Consider the following 18574-nt stretch of genomic DNA (forward strand, 5'->3'; position numbering starts at 1 on the left):
ATACCAGGATTGATCTGACTATCCCCAACTCTATGAATTATATAGCATAGTATAGTGATTGTTAAACATTTGAAAGGTGAACTAGATTTATAGATTGGTATATATGAAGGATTTATATATTGGTATAAATCCAATGAATCTAACTGGCTTAAAGGATCTTACTCAAGTACGAAAATGGCTTTATTATTAAGCCTACAAAACAATTGTTTTCATGAAAATGTTGAACTTTAGTTAATTACTCATGCTCAAAGAATAGACCTGTTTCAACCAAATGTTACCTTGATTAGCACCAAAGGACATTTTTATTAAGAAAAATAATCCTATTTGTCCTTATATAATAGTAATAATAATAATAATAAAATATCTATCATTTATTAATATATTGAAAACTATTAGTCTACTAAGCAATTTCATTTAATTTTCAAAACAACTTTACTAGTACAAACATGAATATATTATTTTCTTGAAAAGGAAACTGGGTTTTGGAAATGTCCCTTTATTATGGTCTCAAAGTTAATAAAGAATGGACCTAGAATTTAAATGTAGATCTTCTTGGTGTACAAATCCTTCTAATTTGTCAACTATATTGCTTTCCCTTCTTTTACATGTAGCAGCAGAAAAATACTTGTGTATTCAATATTTCCTCTAGGTACTCTTTGTTTATAGTTAAATTTTATATTAGGGGACCCATTTGCTTTTTTTCTGAATTCATATCTGTAATTTGACCTGAAATTTGCATTTAGAAAAATAATTCTGGCTCACTTTTTCCCTTAGTATGAATGTTTTTCTCTTTTGGTGTTATTTATAGGAGTATAATTCTAAATCTCAAATAACTATCACTTATGTGTAGACTTCTCTTTGTGTATGCAGTTATTCTTGTTGTAGTTCAGTTGTTGGTAAATAAACATAAAGGCATTCAGACACTGAACACAGTTTGACTCACCTTCTGTTTCCTCAGTCCCACACCCCACAACCTGACGCCATTCCTTCTCATCACACTGATAATATCACCATGGAGTTACTTTTTAATAAATCCAATGAACTATTTTTGGTTCTTTGCCTTCTCATCTCTCTCCTCAGTTCTTAGCACTCCTGTCTGCTCCCTCCTTCTTGAAGGACTCTTTCTAAAGTACTCTTTGATCTTACTTTTTTTAAAATATCTGTTTCTGCTGCTCCTTCTCAATCAGCTTTGTGGGCTCTAATTTCTCTACTTTTACCGTAACTAGCATTTTTTCTTACTCTGGATATTCTGTAAGTCGCCATTATCAACTCTTGTGATTTAATTTATACCAGGTTTCCCCATAGATATTTCCTTGGCACATATATATCATTTCTTATCCCCATACTTGTATACACAATTGCTTATGAGATCTTTCCCCTGCAATGTCTAAAGGCACTTAAATGGATCTCAATTGGAACTCATCATCTCCTCCTACTCCACAATTCTTCTTTCTCCTGTTTTCTTTTTTTTTTTTAAGGTTTTATTTACTAATTTTTAGAGAGGAGGGAAAGGAGAGAAAAAGAGAGAGAAAGAAACATCAACATGGGGTTGCCTCTTGCTCGCCCCCTACTGGGGACCTGGTCTGCAACCCAGGCACATGCCTTGTCTGGGAATCAAACAGGTGACCTTTTGGTTTGCAGGCCTCCACTTAATCCACTGAGCCACACCAGCCAAGGCTCCTCTGTTTCCTATTTCAGTAAATGGCGCCACTCTGTGTTAAATTGGACTGAACTTCAAAGTGGGGAATCACTCTTCTTTCTCGTACCCCATTTTCACAACATCCTCTTTCTATTGCCATCCCTCCAATGTTGTCCTTCTATCCATGCTCACTGTCAATGCCTTAGCTTGGTTCATCATCACCTCTCACTTTGATTACTTGTAATAACTTTTTAAGTTAACTAATTTGATTGACATGTAATTTATATACAACAAAATACACAGATCTTAAGTATATAATTACAGATTTTACAAATGTATTACAAATGTATATACCTGTGTAAGCAACAACTTTGTCAAAATATGGAACATTTCTATCACTCCAGGAAATTTCTCCTTTCTCATTTGCAGTTAATTTCCTGCCTTACTCCAAAGGTAATTACTCTTCTAATTTCTGTTTGTGTAGATGAGTGTGACTGTGTTTGAACTTTATACAAAAGGAATAAAACAGTGTGTACTCTGGTGTTTTTTACTCCAAACACTGTTTTTGAGATCCATCCATGTTGCTTCATGTGTCTGTAATCTGCTCTTTTTCACTGTGGGCTAGTGTTCTACTACTGTGTGAAGACACTACAGTTTGTTTATTCATTCTCTTGTTGATAGATATTTGAGTTGTTTCCAGTTGTCTAATGTGAATAAAGCTTCTGGGAACATTGCTATAATTTGGAGACATATGTTTTATTTCCTTTGGATATATATCTAGGAGTGAAGTTGCTCAGTCAAGACAGGTGTACATTTAAATTTATAAGAAATTGTCAAACATTTTCTAAATTTTCTGAATCATTTAACACTTCCTTCAGTGACTGACAATATTTCTGTTTGATTCATATTCTTACCACCATTTGGTGGTTTCCATTTTTATAATTTGTACCACTTCAAGTGTGTGAGGTGGTGTCTTCCTGGGGCTATAATTTGTATTTCCCTGGTGACTCATCAGTGATGTCATGTACCTTTTTATGTACCTCCTGACCACTTGGATATGTTGGTGTGTGTGAAGTGGCTGTTCAAACCTTTTCTCACTTAAAAAATTGGATTATTAGTCATTTTATTATAGATTTGTGAGAGTTTAGATATAAGACTTTTGTCATATGCATCTCTATTTCTATATCTGGTACACAGTTTCCATCTGTTACCTGCATTTTCATTTTCTTAGTGATGTCTTTTGAGGAGAAAAAGGTTTTAATTTTGATGAAGTAAAATTTGTTATTTTTTCTTTTATGGTTAGTGCAATTTTTTGTGTCCTGTCTGAGATTTCTTTTCATACCTCCAATTTACAAAACTACTATTCTCCGTTCTTTTCTTAAAAACAATATAGTCCACCAGCTTTTAAACTGTCCTCCTTGCTTTTCACATTGGTCAGGTCCGTACTTTCTTTTCATTGTAGTCAGAGTCACTTTTCTAAATCTTAATTATAATGTCGTTACTTGCCTTTCCCTCACTAATTTCAACCTTCTTAGCGCTATTTGATGCCATTTTTGCAAACTCTGTGACATGGTTTATAAAGCCTTTCATCATGTCTTTCTCTCTCAAAAGACCTGCCTACCCTTACCTCCCTCCTCCACTCTCACCCCACTGTTTTCTGCATTAGCTTCACCAAACCATTTATATTTCCCTCCAAGTACTGCACTTTCTTTTACTTCTGGACTATGGCAGTTTCTAGGCCTAGGCTGTCTTTTTCCTACTCATTCCCCCTCTTCACCTAAATTACTACCAGTCTCTCAGTCTTCATTTCAATGTCACTTTCCCCGGGGAAGCCTTTCCTGATCTGTGAGGATTGGTGCCCCTCCCACATGGTCCCATATACTTTAGGGTTTCTTCTATCATGGTAGTTTCAATGCTAGTCTGTACTGGCTGTGTACCAGCTGTGTTTCTTACTAGGCTCCGTTTCTGGAAGGCTAAGGTTGTATATTGTTCACTCTGTTGCCAACAGAGTTCTTATTGCATTAAAAAGGCAAAGAATCTCTTGTATGGTGGATAAACCTGGTGAAGTTAGCAGCTGTGACCTAATAAACTTTGATTCCTTGAATTCATCGTCATTTATAGAAGATATTTGATAACTATTTGATTTGTTTTCCATCTTAGTATACCATTTTAATACCTTAACATATGTTTATTGAAGAAATGTTAGAAAAGGTACAGAGAAAATGAAATTATTCTATCTTCTATAGCTAACAACTGTTAATATTTTGATGTAATTTCCTTCCAGTCATTTTTTAGTTGTATATGTGCTTTGAATGCTATTTTAAAATAAAACTTAAATCAAATAATATGTGCAGTTTCAAATTTTAATACCTATTTATTAAATTACCACCAAAATAAATCCATACATGAGCACTGATGATTTAAAAAATACACTTATATACTATATCCAAGTGATTGTTCTTCCCTTCCAAAAGACAATAATTTTTCAGTTACTTAGATGTTTAAGATTTGTCTGCAGAGCCAAAGAAATATAAATTTTTCAGAATCACATCTTATTTTTGATCCAAAACATCCAGATATTCAACAAGTAACTATTGAGTTCTAGGTACTATTTTTTTGGTTCTGGAGGTTCAATTGTGAGCAAGACACAGTTGTCATTCTATAATACAAGAATTTTGATTACTTTTTATTAGTTAAGAATTTTGGTGATAATTGTCCATTCCCAGAAAATTAAAGTTATACTGAAAGGGTGATGATTTGCTATGATGAATAAAATTAAAAATAATGCATTGCTATATATTAAAGAATTTCATAACTATTCTAAAATATGTTTATTAGTGGCAACATAGTTGACATAAGTTATCATTTTGAAAGTAACTACAGCAGTTGTGAGTGAGGCTGGGTAAAAATAGAAATTAGTAAAGAATCAGTAATGTTATTGCACAGTAAGTGTCATCTGAAATTAAAGTGCCAAATAACACTTTTTTTCATGATTTCTTTCAGAACTGGAAACTTTCATAAATAAGGTGAATTTGAAATGAATTTTGAAGATGGGCAAATAAACATAAAAGAAACAAAAGATGGGTGACTTTTTTTTCAGAGTGAGAGTTATGAGCTGAGGCATGAAAAAATGCAAGGCTTATTTGGTTAGAAAAAAAGCATGAATAGGAGAACAGGATGACATTGTATTAGTGACTTTCAGTTAAGGGTACATCAGAACTACCTAGGAGACTTTTCCAATGTGCCTTCTCTATTTTGATAACTCCTTTGACATTTTTGAATCAGAGTTCTCTTACTCCGGTCAGCTCCTCATCTCTGGCTTTCCCCACTTTAGAGAATGGAAGGGTAGGATATGAACAGTTACCCTGTTTGTTTGCACAAAACCTCTCCCCAGTCACTGGTCTTTGGGTGCCAGATTAAGGCCTTTAACTTTATTCTGTTAACAACTGAGATATATTGTAGATTTTTGAACCATGGAATCAAAAGAATAAGGGCTATCTTTTAGATTAATATTTTGGTGGTGTGCTGGATGATTAATAATCATGTTGTAGATATTTTTGTTACAGTGAGGCAATATATTGTTGTTTTAACAGGACTAAGAATTCAATTTGTTGTGCAGCTGAAACTGTAGTAAGATAATCCTTTTCTAATGAAAGCTTTTATTGGATCTGAAAATTTAGATACTTTTTTTTTGCCTAATTGTTTAAAAGTTGACTGTGAGACTGTGCAAGTAGGTTACTGCCATTATTAGAACTGTTATAAAAGATGTCTATTTTAAGCAAATAGAACAATCACCTGTAATGCTTATGCCCTCAACAGATAAAAGGCCCAAAGGAGAGGATTTCAAATTCATGTTCTTTCTTTATTACTTCAGTATTTTCTGATGAAAGCATCAGTTCAAAGCTTAAGGAAAAATAAAAATAAATAACACAACTCAGTTCATATGACCAGTTTTCATGAACTTATACATTTGGAATTAAAGGTAGTATAATGTGTCAGTGCCCCTAATTTGTTCCCTAAGCTCAGGCAAGGAACAGATTCTTTGGTGTCTCAGTTTCTCCATCTATTGGGTTGATATTATATGTATATTATGCATATGATGATTCTGAAAATCTTTTCAAATGGTTATTTCCAAATTATATAGCCAAACATTGGATAAAGGTGAGCTTGCATTTATGTATTATCTTCTTGTTTCCTTTGTAAAATATCTGTTCTATTTGTTATTGGTCAGCACAGTAATAAATTATACCCTATGAATCCTGAACCACCAATTCAAAAGAACCTATGCACCCCAATGTTCATAGCAGCACTATTAACAATAGACAAGTACAGGAAACAGCCTAAGTGCCCATCAGGAAATGAGTGGATCACAAAATGGTACATTTACACAATGGAATACTACACAGCAGAGGGAAAGAAGGAACTCCTACCCTTAGTGACAGCATGGATGGAACTGGAGAGCATTATGCTAAGTGAAATAAGCCATGCGGTGAAAGACAAATACCATATGATCTCACTGATAAGTGGAACATAATCAACAAAACAAACAAGCAAAAAAAAAAAAAAAGAACCAGAGACATGGAAATAAAGAACAAACTGGCAGTACCCAGAGGGAGGGAGGAAGGGAATAACAAGGGAAAGAAGGGGAAGGGTTGTCAAGGAACACGTATAAAGGACCCATGGACAAACACAAGAGGGGGGGGGACTGAATGTGGCAGATGGGGTAAGTAGGGCAGTGGGAGAGTAATAGGGGGAAAATGGGGACAACTGTATTCAAACAACAATAAAAAAAATTAAAAAATGGTTTCTTGACATTTGGAACAAATTAAATACTTTAAGTGTAATACAGTTTGTAGTATAACTATGTTCTGAATGGTTTAATACTAACTAGTTACTTGCACTTGAGAAACAGTTATAACATAATTACTCTCCCTACATTATTAAAAATGCAAATTAAAAATGCAAACTTCTTGGCTTTGATCTTCTTAAAGGAACATTAAAATAAGATGGTATTTTTAATGTTCAAGGAGAATATCCATTCATTCATTTAACAAATATTAATATTTTAGCATCTACCATTGTTTTAGATACTGGGGACAGCAGGGAATAACACAGACAGTAACTGTGGGCCTCACTATGCTGTCAGAATAATTGTGTTTGCTGCATTCTCCTCAATTATATTTTAATGCTTCAGAAACAAAAGTTCGGACAGTTACAGCTGAACAGTATGTGGCCAGCTGTATAATTTCCAGTCCATCTGCCTGAGTCCATGGAGCCACTGATGAGTTGCAGTTGCTAATGGAATTTGATGCTTTTCATTCAATCTCTGCCTATATGGTTATAGCCTAATTAATCAAACCAACTATATATGTAAATATTATATAAATATTATATACATATTTGGTTTCTTTTTATTTAAAATATTTGGTTTACTTTATTAATCAACCATGTTTCATAAAAATGTTTTGAGTTTCTGAAAGGAAGACATTTCATTTTATTTTAAATTTTTTGTTGCCTTTGGTTCAGGGCATAAAGATATGGTAATTTCCACCTTGATTTAAGCAATGTGGATAACCAAACTGGATAAATACACTAAGATTTCACACTGGGGCTTAATTTATCCTACTGAACCCATGAGTTAAGTACATGAATGTAAGAAATGTCACACTAGATTAACTCAATTGTCCATAGAGCAAGTAGTTTATGGAAAAGCAAAATATTCACTTCCCACGACATTGGTCTACCTTGAATATTCATTAGTGATACATTGCATATCAATTCTCCACAAGTCACTTTTCTTCAAAGACCTTTGATCTCATTTCTATTTTCAGTCAGTAATACCTCTCCATTCATGAGTTTTTACCTCTTGTACATACTTCACTTCCATATTTCAATGACTGTGTAAACTTTATTTTTCAAAACATCCTGTAGAGTACGCTGAAATTTGGAATATATGCTTAGCTTATACATTCCTTTATTTTTTCAAAACATATTCTCTATCATGTCTTAGCTGTCTCATTCAGAGTTTGAATTTTCAACTGATGTTATGTGGAAAACATTACATCCTTTTGCTCATGTATAATCTAAACTAGTTTCTCTATGATGTCCTTTATGACAAAGACCAATGAAAATTGTACACATATTTCTAAAGAGAGTGATCACAATTTACAGATAATATTTAATTTATTACCATATAAGGACGATGAGCATTTTGTTGCCCTCATTGTCACAGCAGCATAATTTAAATTGTCTTGAGATAATATATTGGGTATTCTCTTGCTTTATCGCCACTTTATTTTGTTTTAAATGGGTTTCCAAAATCAAAATACTCCTAACACTTCTGACCCCACTGTAAATCACATAGTGAATTGTAATGCACTACCCTCCCAGCACAGATTCCTACTGGCAGTGCTTCTGAGCTTATGCACTTTTAACATTCTTTATATTCTTATAGATTAATGTATTGACTTATATTTGTTAATTTGTATGTAATTTATCCTTTTAGCAATTCTCTTCAATCCTGCTAATAAAGCTTTCCTTAGATGTCCACACATGTGTTACATCCTACCTGTCTTGGTAGAGTCTTAATTCCCAGAAATATAAAGTATATATTGAATGATCTTGTCTTCTCCTTTCTCAATGCCTTCTTCTTGCCTTACTTTTGTCCTTGTGACTTTTAAAGTTTTGTTTGAAATAATTATCAATAAACTTAATTGATAATTCCAAATTGATGCATTTAAAATTAATTTTTCTCCTAACACATGTAATATATAATTTATGCATATGAATAAATCTTCCATTATAATACCCAAGTTCATCCCCCTCTTTAAAATTATTTGTTTCAGCCAACCTGAACATGTAGTTTTTACTTGGACTATATTGAGAACAAGCAAATCTTTTTCTAAATTGTGTCATTTTGATATATTGAAATATTTAGTTTCAAGGAGCACATATTGAAGCTAATGAGGACTGAGGAGACATTACATTCTTTTATCCTGCAAATCATATTTAATGGTCTATATATGCACAGAACTCTTTGTACACTTACTATGTGTATAAAATATGCCAAGAAAATCTTATTTAGGACTTATACAAGATCTGTCCAGAAAAAAGTCCAGCCATTGTTAATATAACAATGAGAACTGTTTGTGTGACTACGATGTAACCTGTAAGCTAAGAAGAGTGGACTGGAATGCACGTGTGTGAACAGTGGTGACTTCACTGTACTAGTCAGTGGGGGTGATAGATGCCTAAGTGATCCTGTGTACTGTCTGGCCATTGTATCAGAATGACTGAGTGAGTAGAGCAATGAATCTGCATGAAATTTTGCCTTACCTTGAACATTCCTCTGTGGAAACTATTCGAATGACTCAGAAGGCTTTTGAGGACAATGCAAGGAGTGATTGGCAGCTTCATCACAGTAATGCATCTGCTCATGCATCACGTCTCGTGCAGAGTTTTCTGGTGAAACATCAAATCACCCTGGTGACTCAGCCCCCTTACAGCTGAGATTTGGTGCCCTGTGACTTCTGGTTTTTCCCAAAACTAAAATCATCTTTGAAAGGGAAGATATTTCAGACTATTGATGAGATTCAAGAAAATATGACTGGTGAGCTGGTGGCGATTGGGAGAACTGTGTGAGGTCCCAAGGTGCCTACTTTGAAGGGGACTGAAGCATCATTGTCCTAATTACAATGTTTCTTGGATATTGTATCTTCTTCAATAAATGTCTCTATTTTTCATAGTACATGGATGGATACTTTCTGGACAGGCCTGGTATTATTAGAATAGTATTATCTAAAATGGAAGTTAAATGGCTAATAAAGAAGTGAGATGGGACACTGTGAACAGCTGTGGCTTGCTCTTAGAACAGACATCTTCCTTAGGGTACATACAGAGAACCATTTTACCATATGCACGAAGACAGGAACTTACCTTCTGTTTTCCTTGAGTAAATATATGGTTACTTCCTAGTGAGAGTTGTTTTAGGACTAGAGGGTGTGTAGCTAGTTCAGTGCATTATTAATGGAAAAAGAAAAAAATCCTATTCTTTCTACATTGTCTAAGAAAAATACAGAAAATATGACATGGGGAAAAAGACCAGAACCAAATAAGAATTAGCTCCTGTTCTTGACTGGAGACATTGTTTCCCTTTCTAAGTTTCATGGAACTTACTAAAGAGTGTTTAAAGCTATCTCATGTGGTTTGTCCCCTCCAGGCTGGCATGGCATTATGTCATAGCATAATGATGATACGATCTCTCATTTCTTTCTACAGACGACACAAACAGAAAGCTTTGAGCAAGAGTGGAAATGCACACTGTCACTTGTCTGTCCCCTCCGAAGACACTGGGACACATTCTGCTCAGCCAACATGTTCCCAGGGGAATGTGACTTAACTTCCACTTCTCACACAGTAGTAAGAAGCAACACTGTAGACCTGTCGGGAGGGTGATGGCAGCCTGGGAGGAATTTGGCTGTTTTTCACTCCAGTGTTTTCATGTGACCTGACTCTCATTCTCAATTTAGTTACATCTTGACCTGGAAAATGTAGACACGGTTTGCCTCTCCTCATTTGGCTTACCTTGATCATGGTGTGCATCCACCTTTTCCTCTCACCCCCACCGGATGCAGCCTCTCCTCCTTCCCCTTGACACCTACTCATAAAGACTTTTTCTAGCTGTCTACACATGTATTTACTGCTTCTCTCAGAAGGTGCTTTACTTCCAGGGAGAAAGAATGCATTTGGGTCCTTCAAATACAAACAAGGAATGACCACCCAAAGCAGCCCAAGCCTTTCCCCACTCCTTTCGTCAGATCTGACTGTCCATATATCTAGCAGCTTGCTTAAGAACGCTGTTGTAGTAAAGAAGTTAATATTCCTCACTTTTCCCTAGCTTCCCTTCCCCCCATTAAACGACTGATTTTTATGCCTGAGCTTATAGACAAGCCTTGGGTGACCTGTTTTTTAATTTTTTCCCTCCCTCCTCCCTCTTTTTCCCTTGCGGTAAAATAGTGCTGAAGAAAGAGGGCACTAGAGTACAGCCCAGATAGCAGCCTTGCACCGTCTGGATTGGAGCTGAGGCGTCTGCTTGTCGAGTGTGGCCGCGGTCCTCTGGCCTGGGGACCACAGCGCTGTCTACCCAGACTCAGGTACGTCTCAAGTCCAAATTCTCCAAGCAGGCTCAGGTGAGCAGAAACCTCTCAGCGGTGAAACCCACCCCCAGTGGCAGACAGTATCAATCTATGGGATTTTCCTCCTGGTCCCAGGGGCACCCTCGCTTATTTATTTTAGTCCCGCATCCCGGGAAGCGTCGGAACCTATGGATGCCTGGCTTGTTTTGCTGCTTTTGCCTTCCTCACCCCACACGCGTCTTTAGCTCTTTCCTCCACCGACTCTCACCTTGAGAAAGGGAGCCGAAGAGGGACGAGAAAGGGAGCCAACTTCAGCCCCTCGGGCGCCTGGAATTTGGCGCCTCTGATCCCCGAAGCGGTCGGGTTTGAATATACTTGCAAGAGCACTGACTGCAAGGGAGAGAGAATGAGGACGGAAGGATGGTGAGGAGGCGAGGGGAGGTGTGTGTGTGTGTGTGTGTGTGTGTGTGTGTGTGTGTGTGTGTGTAAAGAATGCAGGGGGTGGTGGTTGAAAGAGCGGAGTCGGGGGCGGAGGGTGTGGGTTATCAAACAATGGCAACTCCCGGGTCAAAGCGTCCTCTCCAGGCTCTGCAGGGGCACGTCTGGGTCTAGGGACCGAGCACTGTCCAGGGTGCTGAAGGCGGCGGGGCTCGGCTGCAACCCGGAAGCTCCGTTTCCTTTCTAACAACTGTGCACAGCCAAAGATCCCAATTTAGGCAAGTGCAGGGCCCCCTCCACCTCTCCCTCCACCTCCCCCATCTCGGGAAACAAGTTACCTTATGCGCACCCTTTCTCCCTCACTCTCTACTGTAAACCCGACTTGTTGGGAGGAGGTTAGGAGGGGGCGTACCAAACTCCGACGTGCAGGACTACCAGGCATTGCCTTAGTAACTAAGATGGAGTTCCTCAAGCTGGCACATTTATATTTACTACTTGGATTGTACGTTAGGGTGTCTGCAACCCCTCAAACTAAAGTAAAAAGGTGCATTCTTTGTTCGCATTCATTTTGAAGTAGCGCTTTATAATGAGTTTCCAAATTGCTTCTGGGAAAAAGTTGATCTTTTCAAACCCTGAAAGTTCTCTTAGGGTGAAAGATCTAGCTCCCCCTCCCCTGTCTCCCTCCTCCCTCCCAAATCCGCCAGTGTGCTGTGGACTGGGGACTGGGAAGAAACATGTGGCCGGAGGAGGGGGCGGGTCGGCTGGGCTCCCGAACCTCCCCGGACAGATGGGGGCACTGGCGACGGGACCCATCACTTTCCTCCTGGACCAGAGCTGCCTCCCAAGCTATCTCTCCAGCCGACGTCCTCAAGTGCTGAAATGAGCTGGACCGGACATCTATTAACATCACTGACCCCTGAGTTTTGACACATGTGATAACGGAGCTTTGATTTTTTTTCCTCTCTTGTCGGCAGCTTCCTGCTCACCATTGTGATCAGGACGTCCACTGTACCCTTGAACAGTTTACCTTGGTGCGCCGGTGAAGCAGGAGGACTCGAATTCCCCTAGAAACGCCTCCTGGGAGTGGAGGTGGTCGTGGAGGACCAGGGGGAGGAGGCGGAGCTGAAGGAGGCGGTGGTGCAGGCGGTGACAGCGTTGGAAGAGCGGTGTTGGCGAGCGGGACCGAGCCGGGAGAGACAGGCGTGGGGCCGCCCCGCGGTGCGCGCCCACAGCCGGCTGGTGGGACTTGCGTGGAAACGTGGCTGGCGGGCTGTAGATCGCGTCCTCATCACAATGGTCCGGCTCCTGTTGGTTTTCTTCCCAGCGATATTTTTGGAGATGTCCCTTCTCCCCAGAAGCCCCAGCAGGAAAGCGCTGCTGGCGGGAGCCTCATCTCAGCGCTCGGTGGCCAGAATGGACGGAGATGTCATCATTGGGGCGCTCTTCTCAGTCCACCACCAGCCTCCAGCGGAGAAGGTGCCCGAGAGGAAGTGCGGGGAGATCAGGGAGCAGTATGGCATCCAGAGGGTGGAGGCTATGTTCCACACGTTGGATAAGATCAACGCGGACCCGGTCCTCCTGCCCAACATCACCCTGGGCAGTGAGATCCGGGACTCGTGCTGGCACTCATCCGTGGCTCTGGAGCAGAGCATTGAGTTCATCAGGGACTCTTTGATTTCCATTCGAGATGAGAAGGATGGACTCAACCGGTGCCTGCCTGACGGGCAGCCCCTCCCCCCAGGCAGGACTAAGAAGCCCATTGCCGGCGTGATCGGCCCGGGCTCCAGCTCCGTAGCCATTCAAGTGCAGAACCTGCTCCAGCTCTTTGACATCCCCCAGATTGCATATTCCGCCACAAGTATCGACCTGAGTGACAAAACTTTGTATAAATACTTCCTGAGGGTTGTCCCTTCTGACACTTTGCAGGCAAGGGCGATGCTTGATATAGTCAAGCGTTACAATTGGACCTATGTCTCTGCAGTCCACACGGAAGGTAGGCATTGCATCTGGGAAAAAAAGGTACCGAGGAAGTCAGGACATTGCATGATGCGTGCTTGGGATCGTAGTGTCTTCCCTTTTTCTTTCTAGCTCTGTGGGGAACAGACTTTGCCCCTCTCAGCACACGACCGCGCAGGTATTGCCTTTTATCCCCATTCCGGTATAATTATAGTTTAGGAAAAGTGTCCCATCGTGTTTCTGGGGATAGCAGGAGCCTTAAAGATGCCAAACTCTCCATGAACAGTGTCCTATGTAGATTTCGTGTGTACATGCTTGTTAGCCCTCATTTTCTGAGTTTGTGTTTGGAAGGCTTATTTGCCCAAGGTGGCATCCCATTCTTAAATGATTGGCTCCAATTTTCTTAGCTTAACAGAATAATCCAATGTGAGCAATTAGGAAAAACACACACAAAATCTCTGTACCCTGAACTGGGACTGAAAGCTTTATCTTGTCTTGAACAGCTGAAGCTGCTACTGGTGTCTCCTTTTACACACACGAGCCTTACCTATGAATGGGGGATCAATGCAGTCATCTCCCCAGTATGTCAGATACTTATATTTTAAATTTGGGTTGCCTAGATACAAAGGAAAAGGAAATAATTTAAATCATTTAATTATTTTCTTCCTACTACCTATGTTAAGATTGTCCATATGTCCTCAGTCCACCCCCACCCCCTGCCCCAAGAATGAGCTTGTTTTATGACAAACAGCACTGATGACCTCTTTTATTTGAGTTTTGGTTTCTAGTCTTTTTCTTTTTCTTTTTTTTTTTTTTCTAGTCTTTTTCTTTTAACACAATGGCTTTGGTCATTAGAATTTAAAGTTAGACCAGTTATAAATTATGAATAAAATGATAGTAGATATTAAGTTTAAAATGGCTCGGATATTTAGAGTCTTATAGACATGAATTCTTCAAGAACTTCTTTAAATAAAGAGTTACTTTATTCTCTTCATCCTAGCCTATATAAATTTTTGGATAAAGTGAGATTTTTGAGTTATCTGCTCTTAAATCCCTTATTAGTTTATGAAGAAAATGAAAGCCTTGTTCTACATTCATGTCTAGGACACTTCACATGTATGTGCTGGCATATGAAGAGGATCTTCAGGAGATTGCTGCATCCATATTTCTTAATATAAAGTTATCAAAAGAAAGTCCACTGACATGATTTCATAGTCTTATAACAGTCACATGACATTCAGTTATGAGTGTGAAGTCTGATGATAGAAATTGGTAATCATTCCTACTGATGTGGTTATGTGGTTATTGTTAATGGAAACTGATGCTTTAGAATGGGAACAGAGTTTTCACAACAAACATTCAAAAAATAATGTAGAATTATGCATCATAAATTCAGACTTTGCTTTTGGAAAAAAATTTCTGCTGCAATATTATGACTTTTAACAACTGACTCATGTTTCTGAATCTTGATTTTTTACTAGTGAACTGCATACCTCTTTATCAGCAAAAATCTCACTTTTTTGAGATGGCAAATTTATCCCCTATATTTTAATGTTTGATATAGTTTCCTCTAGTGCTTAGATGAAACATCTTGAAAGCACAAGTTAGAAATTGTTAATTATCAGTATTAAAGTGATCTCTAAGGGAATGGGAAACCTAGATTGAATGTGGTTTAATTAAATATTTAATAATTCTCCCTTCATTGAACTAGGTAATTGATTATAGAGTTTAGAAGTGTAATTTGCTCCTTCAAGAAGAAATAATACTTCCTCATTTTTATACAGTAGTTTTATTTCCCACACTTTATTATCATCTCATTTTGGGGAATGGAGAAGAGTTGAGAAAAGATCTCTTTCCTTTTTTTCAATCTGTTTTCCAGTTGCATAACTTTGCTAAAAATAATTGTTAATAGTGGGTTGCCTTCTGACAACTAGAATTATGTTTTTGAAAAAATTAATTGGACTTGTGCTCGCCAATTCTCTTGAGGAAGGCCTTACATTAAAATTTCACCCTTGCATTAGCTTGGACTTCGTTTACTTCCTATCTTCTGACTGGTGTTGTGTGGAGAGATAATGTCTCTATACTATTACAGTAGTTGATTCCAGACTAGACTGTGTTCCTAGATCATAGATCTCATTTTGGTGACTGCTATATTACCATAAGATCATGCCATTTGCCTTGTCTTTTATATATGATGTCTTATTTTTCTCAGACAGAATTTGTTTCTTTTCTTACTAGACCTAATATCTGTGGAAACCAAATTGCTTTTATTTTTTCTATCTGCAAAGAAATATCGCAGCCTGCTTGTGTAACCTCCAAATGGAAATTTGTTTTTCCTGAGGCTCTGCCCTCTTGTTTCTCAGGGACCCATGGTATACTGGCCTGCAGGCATTTTCTTGCATCATTTAGTAATTTTCCTGCTTTCAGGCCGACGGGGTCACCTACTGGTGACATTCTCTGTCAAAAACCAGTGAAGACCACATATCAGTGTTATCTCTGCCATCTGGGCACATTCAGGGAGGAAGTCAGTTTGTCTGGATATTAGCCACTTGGATCTTAGAAATTCTGGAACCTCCAGTGACCTTCACCTCTCCTTCCCAAATTAGCCATTCTCTAGTCAATTTACCATCATCATTTCTTTTATTAGAAGTTAGTTTAGTACAGATAACATCAAAATAATTAAGTGACTAGACTAGTCTACTTTATTTTTAGAGTTACTTTTGATATACTTTAAAGTGATAAATGGAGCAACCCTATCCCTCAAATGCCCCAGTTGTTTTTTTATCCCTGTATTATTTCATTTATGTCAAAGTTGAGCTTGGAGGTATTTTCTGGTCTTGCTTTTTAATGCGCTAGAATTCAGTTGTTATATTTTTTTGCATACTTTCAAGTCTTCTGTCATGTCATTTGTTTTATCTTTGTCTTCTGGTCATGACAACTGTCAAGGTTACCTGACATAAAGGTTACCTGCCATAGGCTCTCTATAAATTTTTTCAGATTCGTTTCTGAGGAGAATATTGAAATAAGATCTGCCAAAGGGCGGGGGTACTAAATCAATATTGCTTTAACCACAAACAAAAATTGAATGTGCTTTGGAGAAAGCTGCTCACCTAGAATGTGTATCTTTAAATATGCAAATTTCCTTTTTCTGTGAAGGACATCTTAGCCAAGGACACTGTATTCCAACCTTCTGGTAAAATGCGCATTCCCTATCAAACATGAAATTTATCATTCTGAAGGATTGTAAAAAACAGTACTTAAAAATAATTCTAGTTGATTAAATTCAGAGCTTTGGACAAGTCCCATAAAAATATCCTTTGAATTTGTAGCTTCAAAAAGTTTTTTGAGGGATTGGGTACATTTTCAATCATTTTAAGGTTTTCTCTCTTAATATTTTGTCTTGTAGTGTCTGATGAGTACTGATATGATAAAGGCTTTAGTGAAGTTATTTCTCTTTTGAAAGTATCCACTATAAAGTGCCCTTTTGTTTATAATTGTTTGCATTGTGATGCACCTTTTTTGGACATTTGCTTACATTTTATATGAAATTGGCTTTTTGGGGTTTCTTTTTAAAATCCAATCATTTTCTTCTGAGAAGCTTTCTTTTTTACTATTTTACATAAAAACTTATTTAAAAAGTATAATGGCATCAGAGGAAAATCCTTCTAAGTCAAAAAATACACTGGGTTAACTATGACTTTAACTAATGAACTTACATATAAGAATTTTATTTCTAACATATATTTTTCCTATTTATGCACCAGTAACTTTCTTAGCTTGATTTAAACCTGTTTTACAGTAAGTTGTCTTAATGAATTGTTGCATTTTATCACAAAATAAGGGATTAGAGTACTTTGAAAAGTTCTTTAGGCCAATCAGTTAAAGGTACTTAAAACACCATTATTACATCTTTGCCAAGAAGTAGTTCCCATTTGCTCTAAATTGTGACTAGGGTTTCTAATGAGAGGGGAAGAATATAGGACTTAAATTCAGAAGCAGATTTTTCACCTGACTATTAGTAAGTTTTGCTATATAATGAACTATCTCCCTGAAATTTTGACCAACTCTCCAGCAGCCACTGGGAATCGTCCCTCTTCTGTATGATACTTGCATCAATGAATCTTCTCTCTCTCGTGCCATACCTCACCACTTCCCTCACCCCTATACTTCAGTTTTTAGTTTCTTCATCATCACGGAAAACTCAAGTGCACCTTAGACCAATGATTATCCATAAGCTCTTTTAAAAATGTGGGCTGCTACTAGGCCATATCTCCTTTTTTTAAATGCTTGAACCATTATTATTATTATTATTATTATTATTATCATCATCATCATCTAAGAGCAAGACTTTGTTTTTTATTTCCTTTTAAATGTAAAATTATTAGCTTAAAACTGCCTTATCATTAGTTCTGGGATTTTGATTATTTAATTTACCTTAGCTTTCCAGCCTTGTGTTCTCAGGATTTAATTGTATACATTAAAGCTGAGTAAGAGAGGGTCAGGTGTGAGTCCCATAGCCCATCAACAGCAGACTACTCCCTGGCTAACTCCGATGGCCATTCAGCCTGCTGTAATGGTTATACTGCTGCTTGGTAGTATGATTTTCCATCACCTTTTGTACCTCTTTCTAAATAAATAAATAAATGAAATTAAATTAAAAGCCATCACAACAGATGTTCAATTCTAATGGAAAATTTACTATGCCAAACATGGTATATAAGAAATTTGAAAACTTGTTCTTAGTTACTAAGTACTTTACACTCTAAAGGGAATGTAGTTAATGGACACCTATAAAACAAATAAAAACAAGTAAAAATGAATTATTGGAATATAAACATTTAAAAACATGACTTTATCTAATTTAGAGAATACTGAAAGAAATATCAGTGAGTATAATTAGCTAGAAAGATGCTAGTGAAAGAGGAATTTTGATTAGATTTTTTGACTGTGGAATTTGTAAAAGTTAGACGCTATAGTAAGAATGCCCCCATTGGGGATAAAATAAGCAGGTGTGCTTGGCTGGAGTAGAGAGTATAGGCCAGGAACTAATAATAAAGATATCAACTCAAATATGGGTGCTTATAATTAGTTATTTTGTGACTCTTTATTGATATGAAAGGCAAATTAATGGAGAATCTTGAAGCATATGTCAAAGAGCTTTAGTTTCAATAATGATATGTCCAAGCAGAGCTTGATGTGATTCAAAGATAATTAGAAGAGAGTGAACTCTTACTGAAATGTGTAAGGGAGGTACATTAAATGACAAGGGGGAAAACTAACTTTGAAAAGCTTAATTACTGTGAAATTCTAGGTACTGGCTTATTAAAGTAATTGGGAAGAATAAAAGGTGTTCCAAAGGAATATTTTACAGGAGAATTTATTGCAGCAAAGAGTTAGGGACAAAAAG

At 37.5% G+C, this 18574-nt stretch overlaps 1 protein-coding gene across 3 annotated transcripts in view; it reads left to right on the forward strand.

Moving 5' to 3' along the window:
• Positions 1-10785: 10785 nt before the first annotated feature.
• The window catches only part of GRM1 (glutamate metabotropic receptor 1), a 311987-nt gene continuing 304198 nt past the window's right edge, over positions 10786-18574 (forward strand). For 2 of the 3 annotated variants that reach the window (XM_024552208.2, XM_024552209.2), the window contains exon 1: positions 12505-13204. In XM_024552208.2, coding sequence (XP_024407976.2) covers positions 12505-13204 — 700 coding nt within the window. Of the gene's footprint in view, positions 10828-12185; positions 13205-18574 lie in introns of those variants that run through there. The other variant, XM_045189049.3, reaches the window with a different exon arrangement.

This window comes from Desmodus rotundus, chromosome 11 (genome assembly GCF_022682495.2).
Source record: "Desmodus rotundus isolate HL8 chromosome 11, HLdesRot8A.1, whole genome shotgun sequence".
In the NCBI taxonomy this organism is placed as follows: Eukaryota; Metazoa; Chordata; class Mammalia; order Chiroptera; family Phyllostomidae; genus Desmodus; species Desmodus rotundus.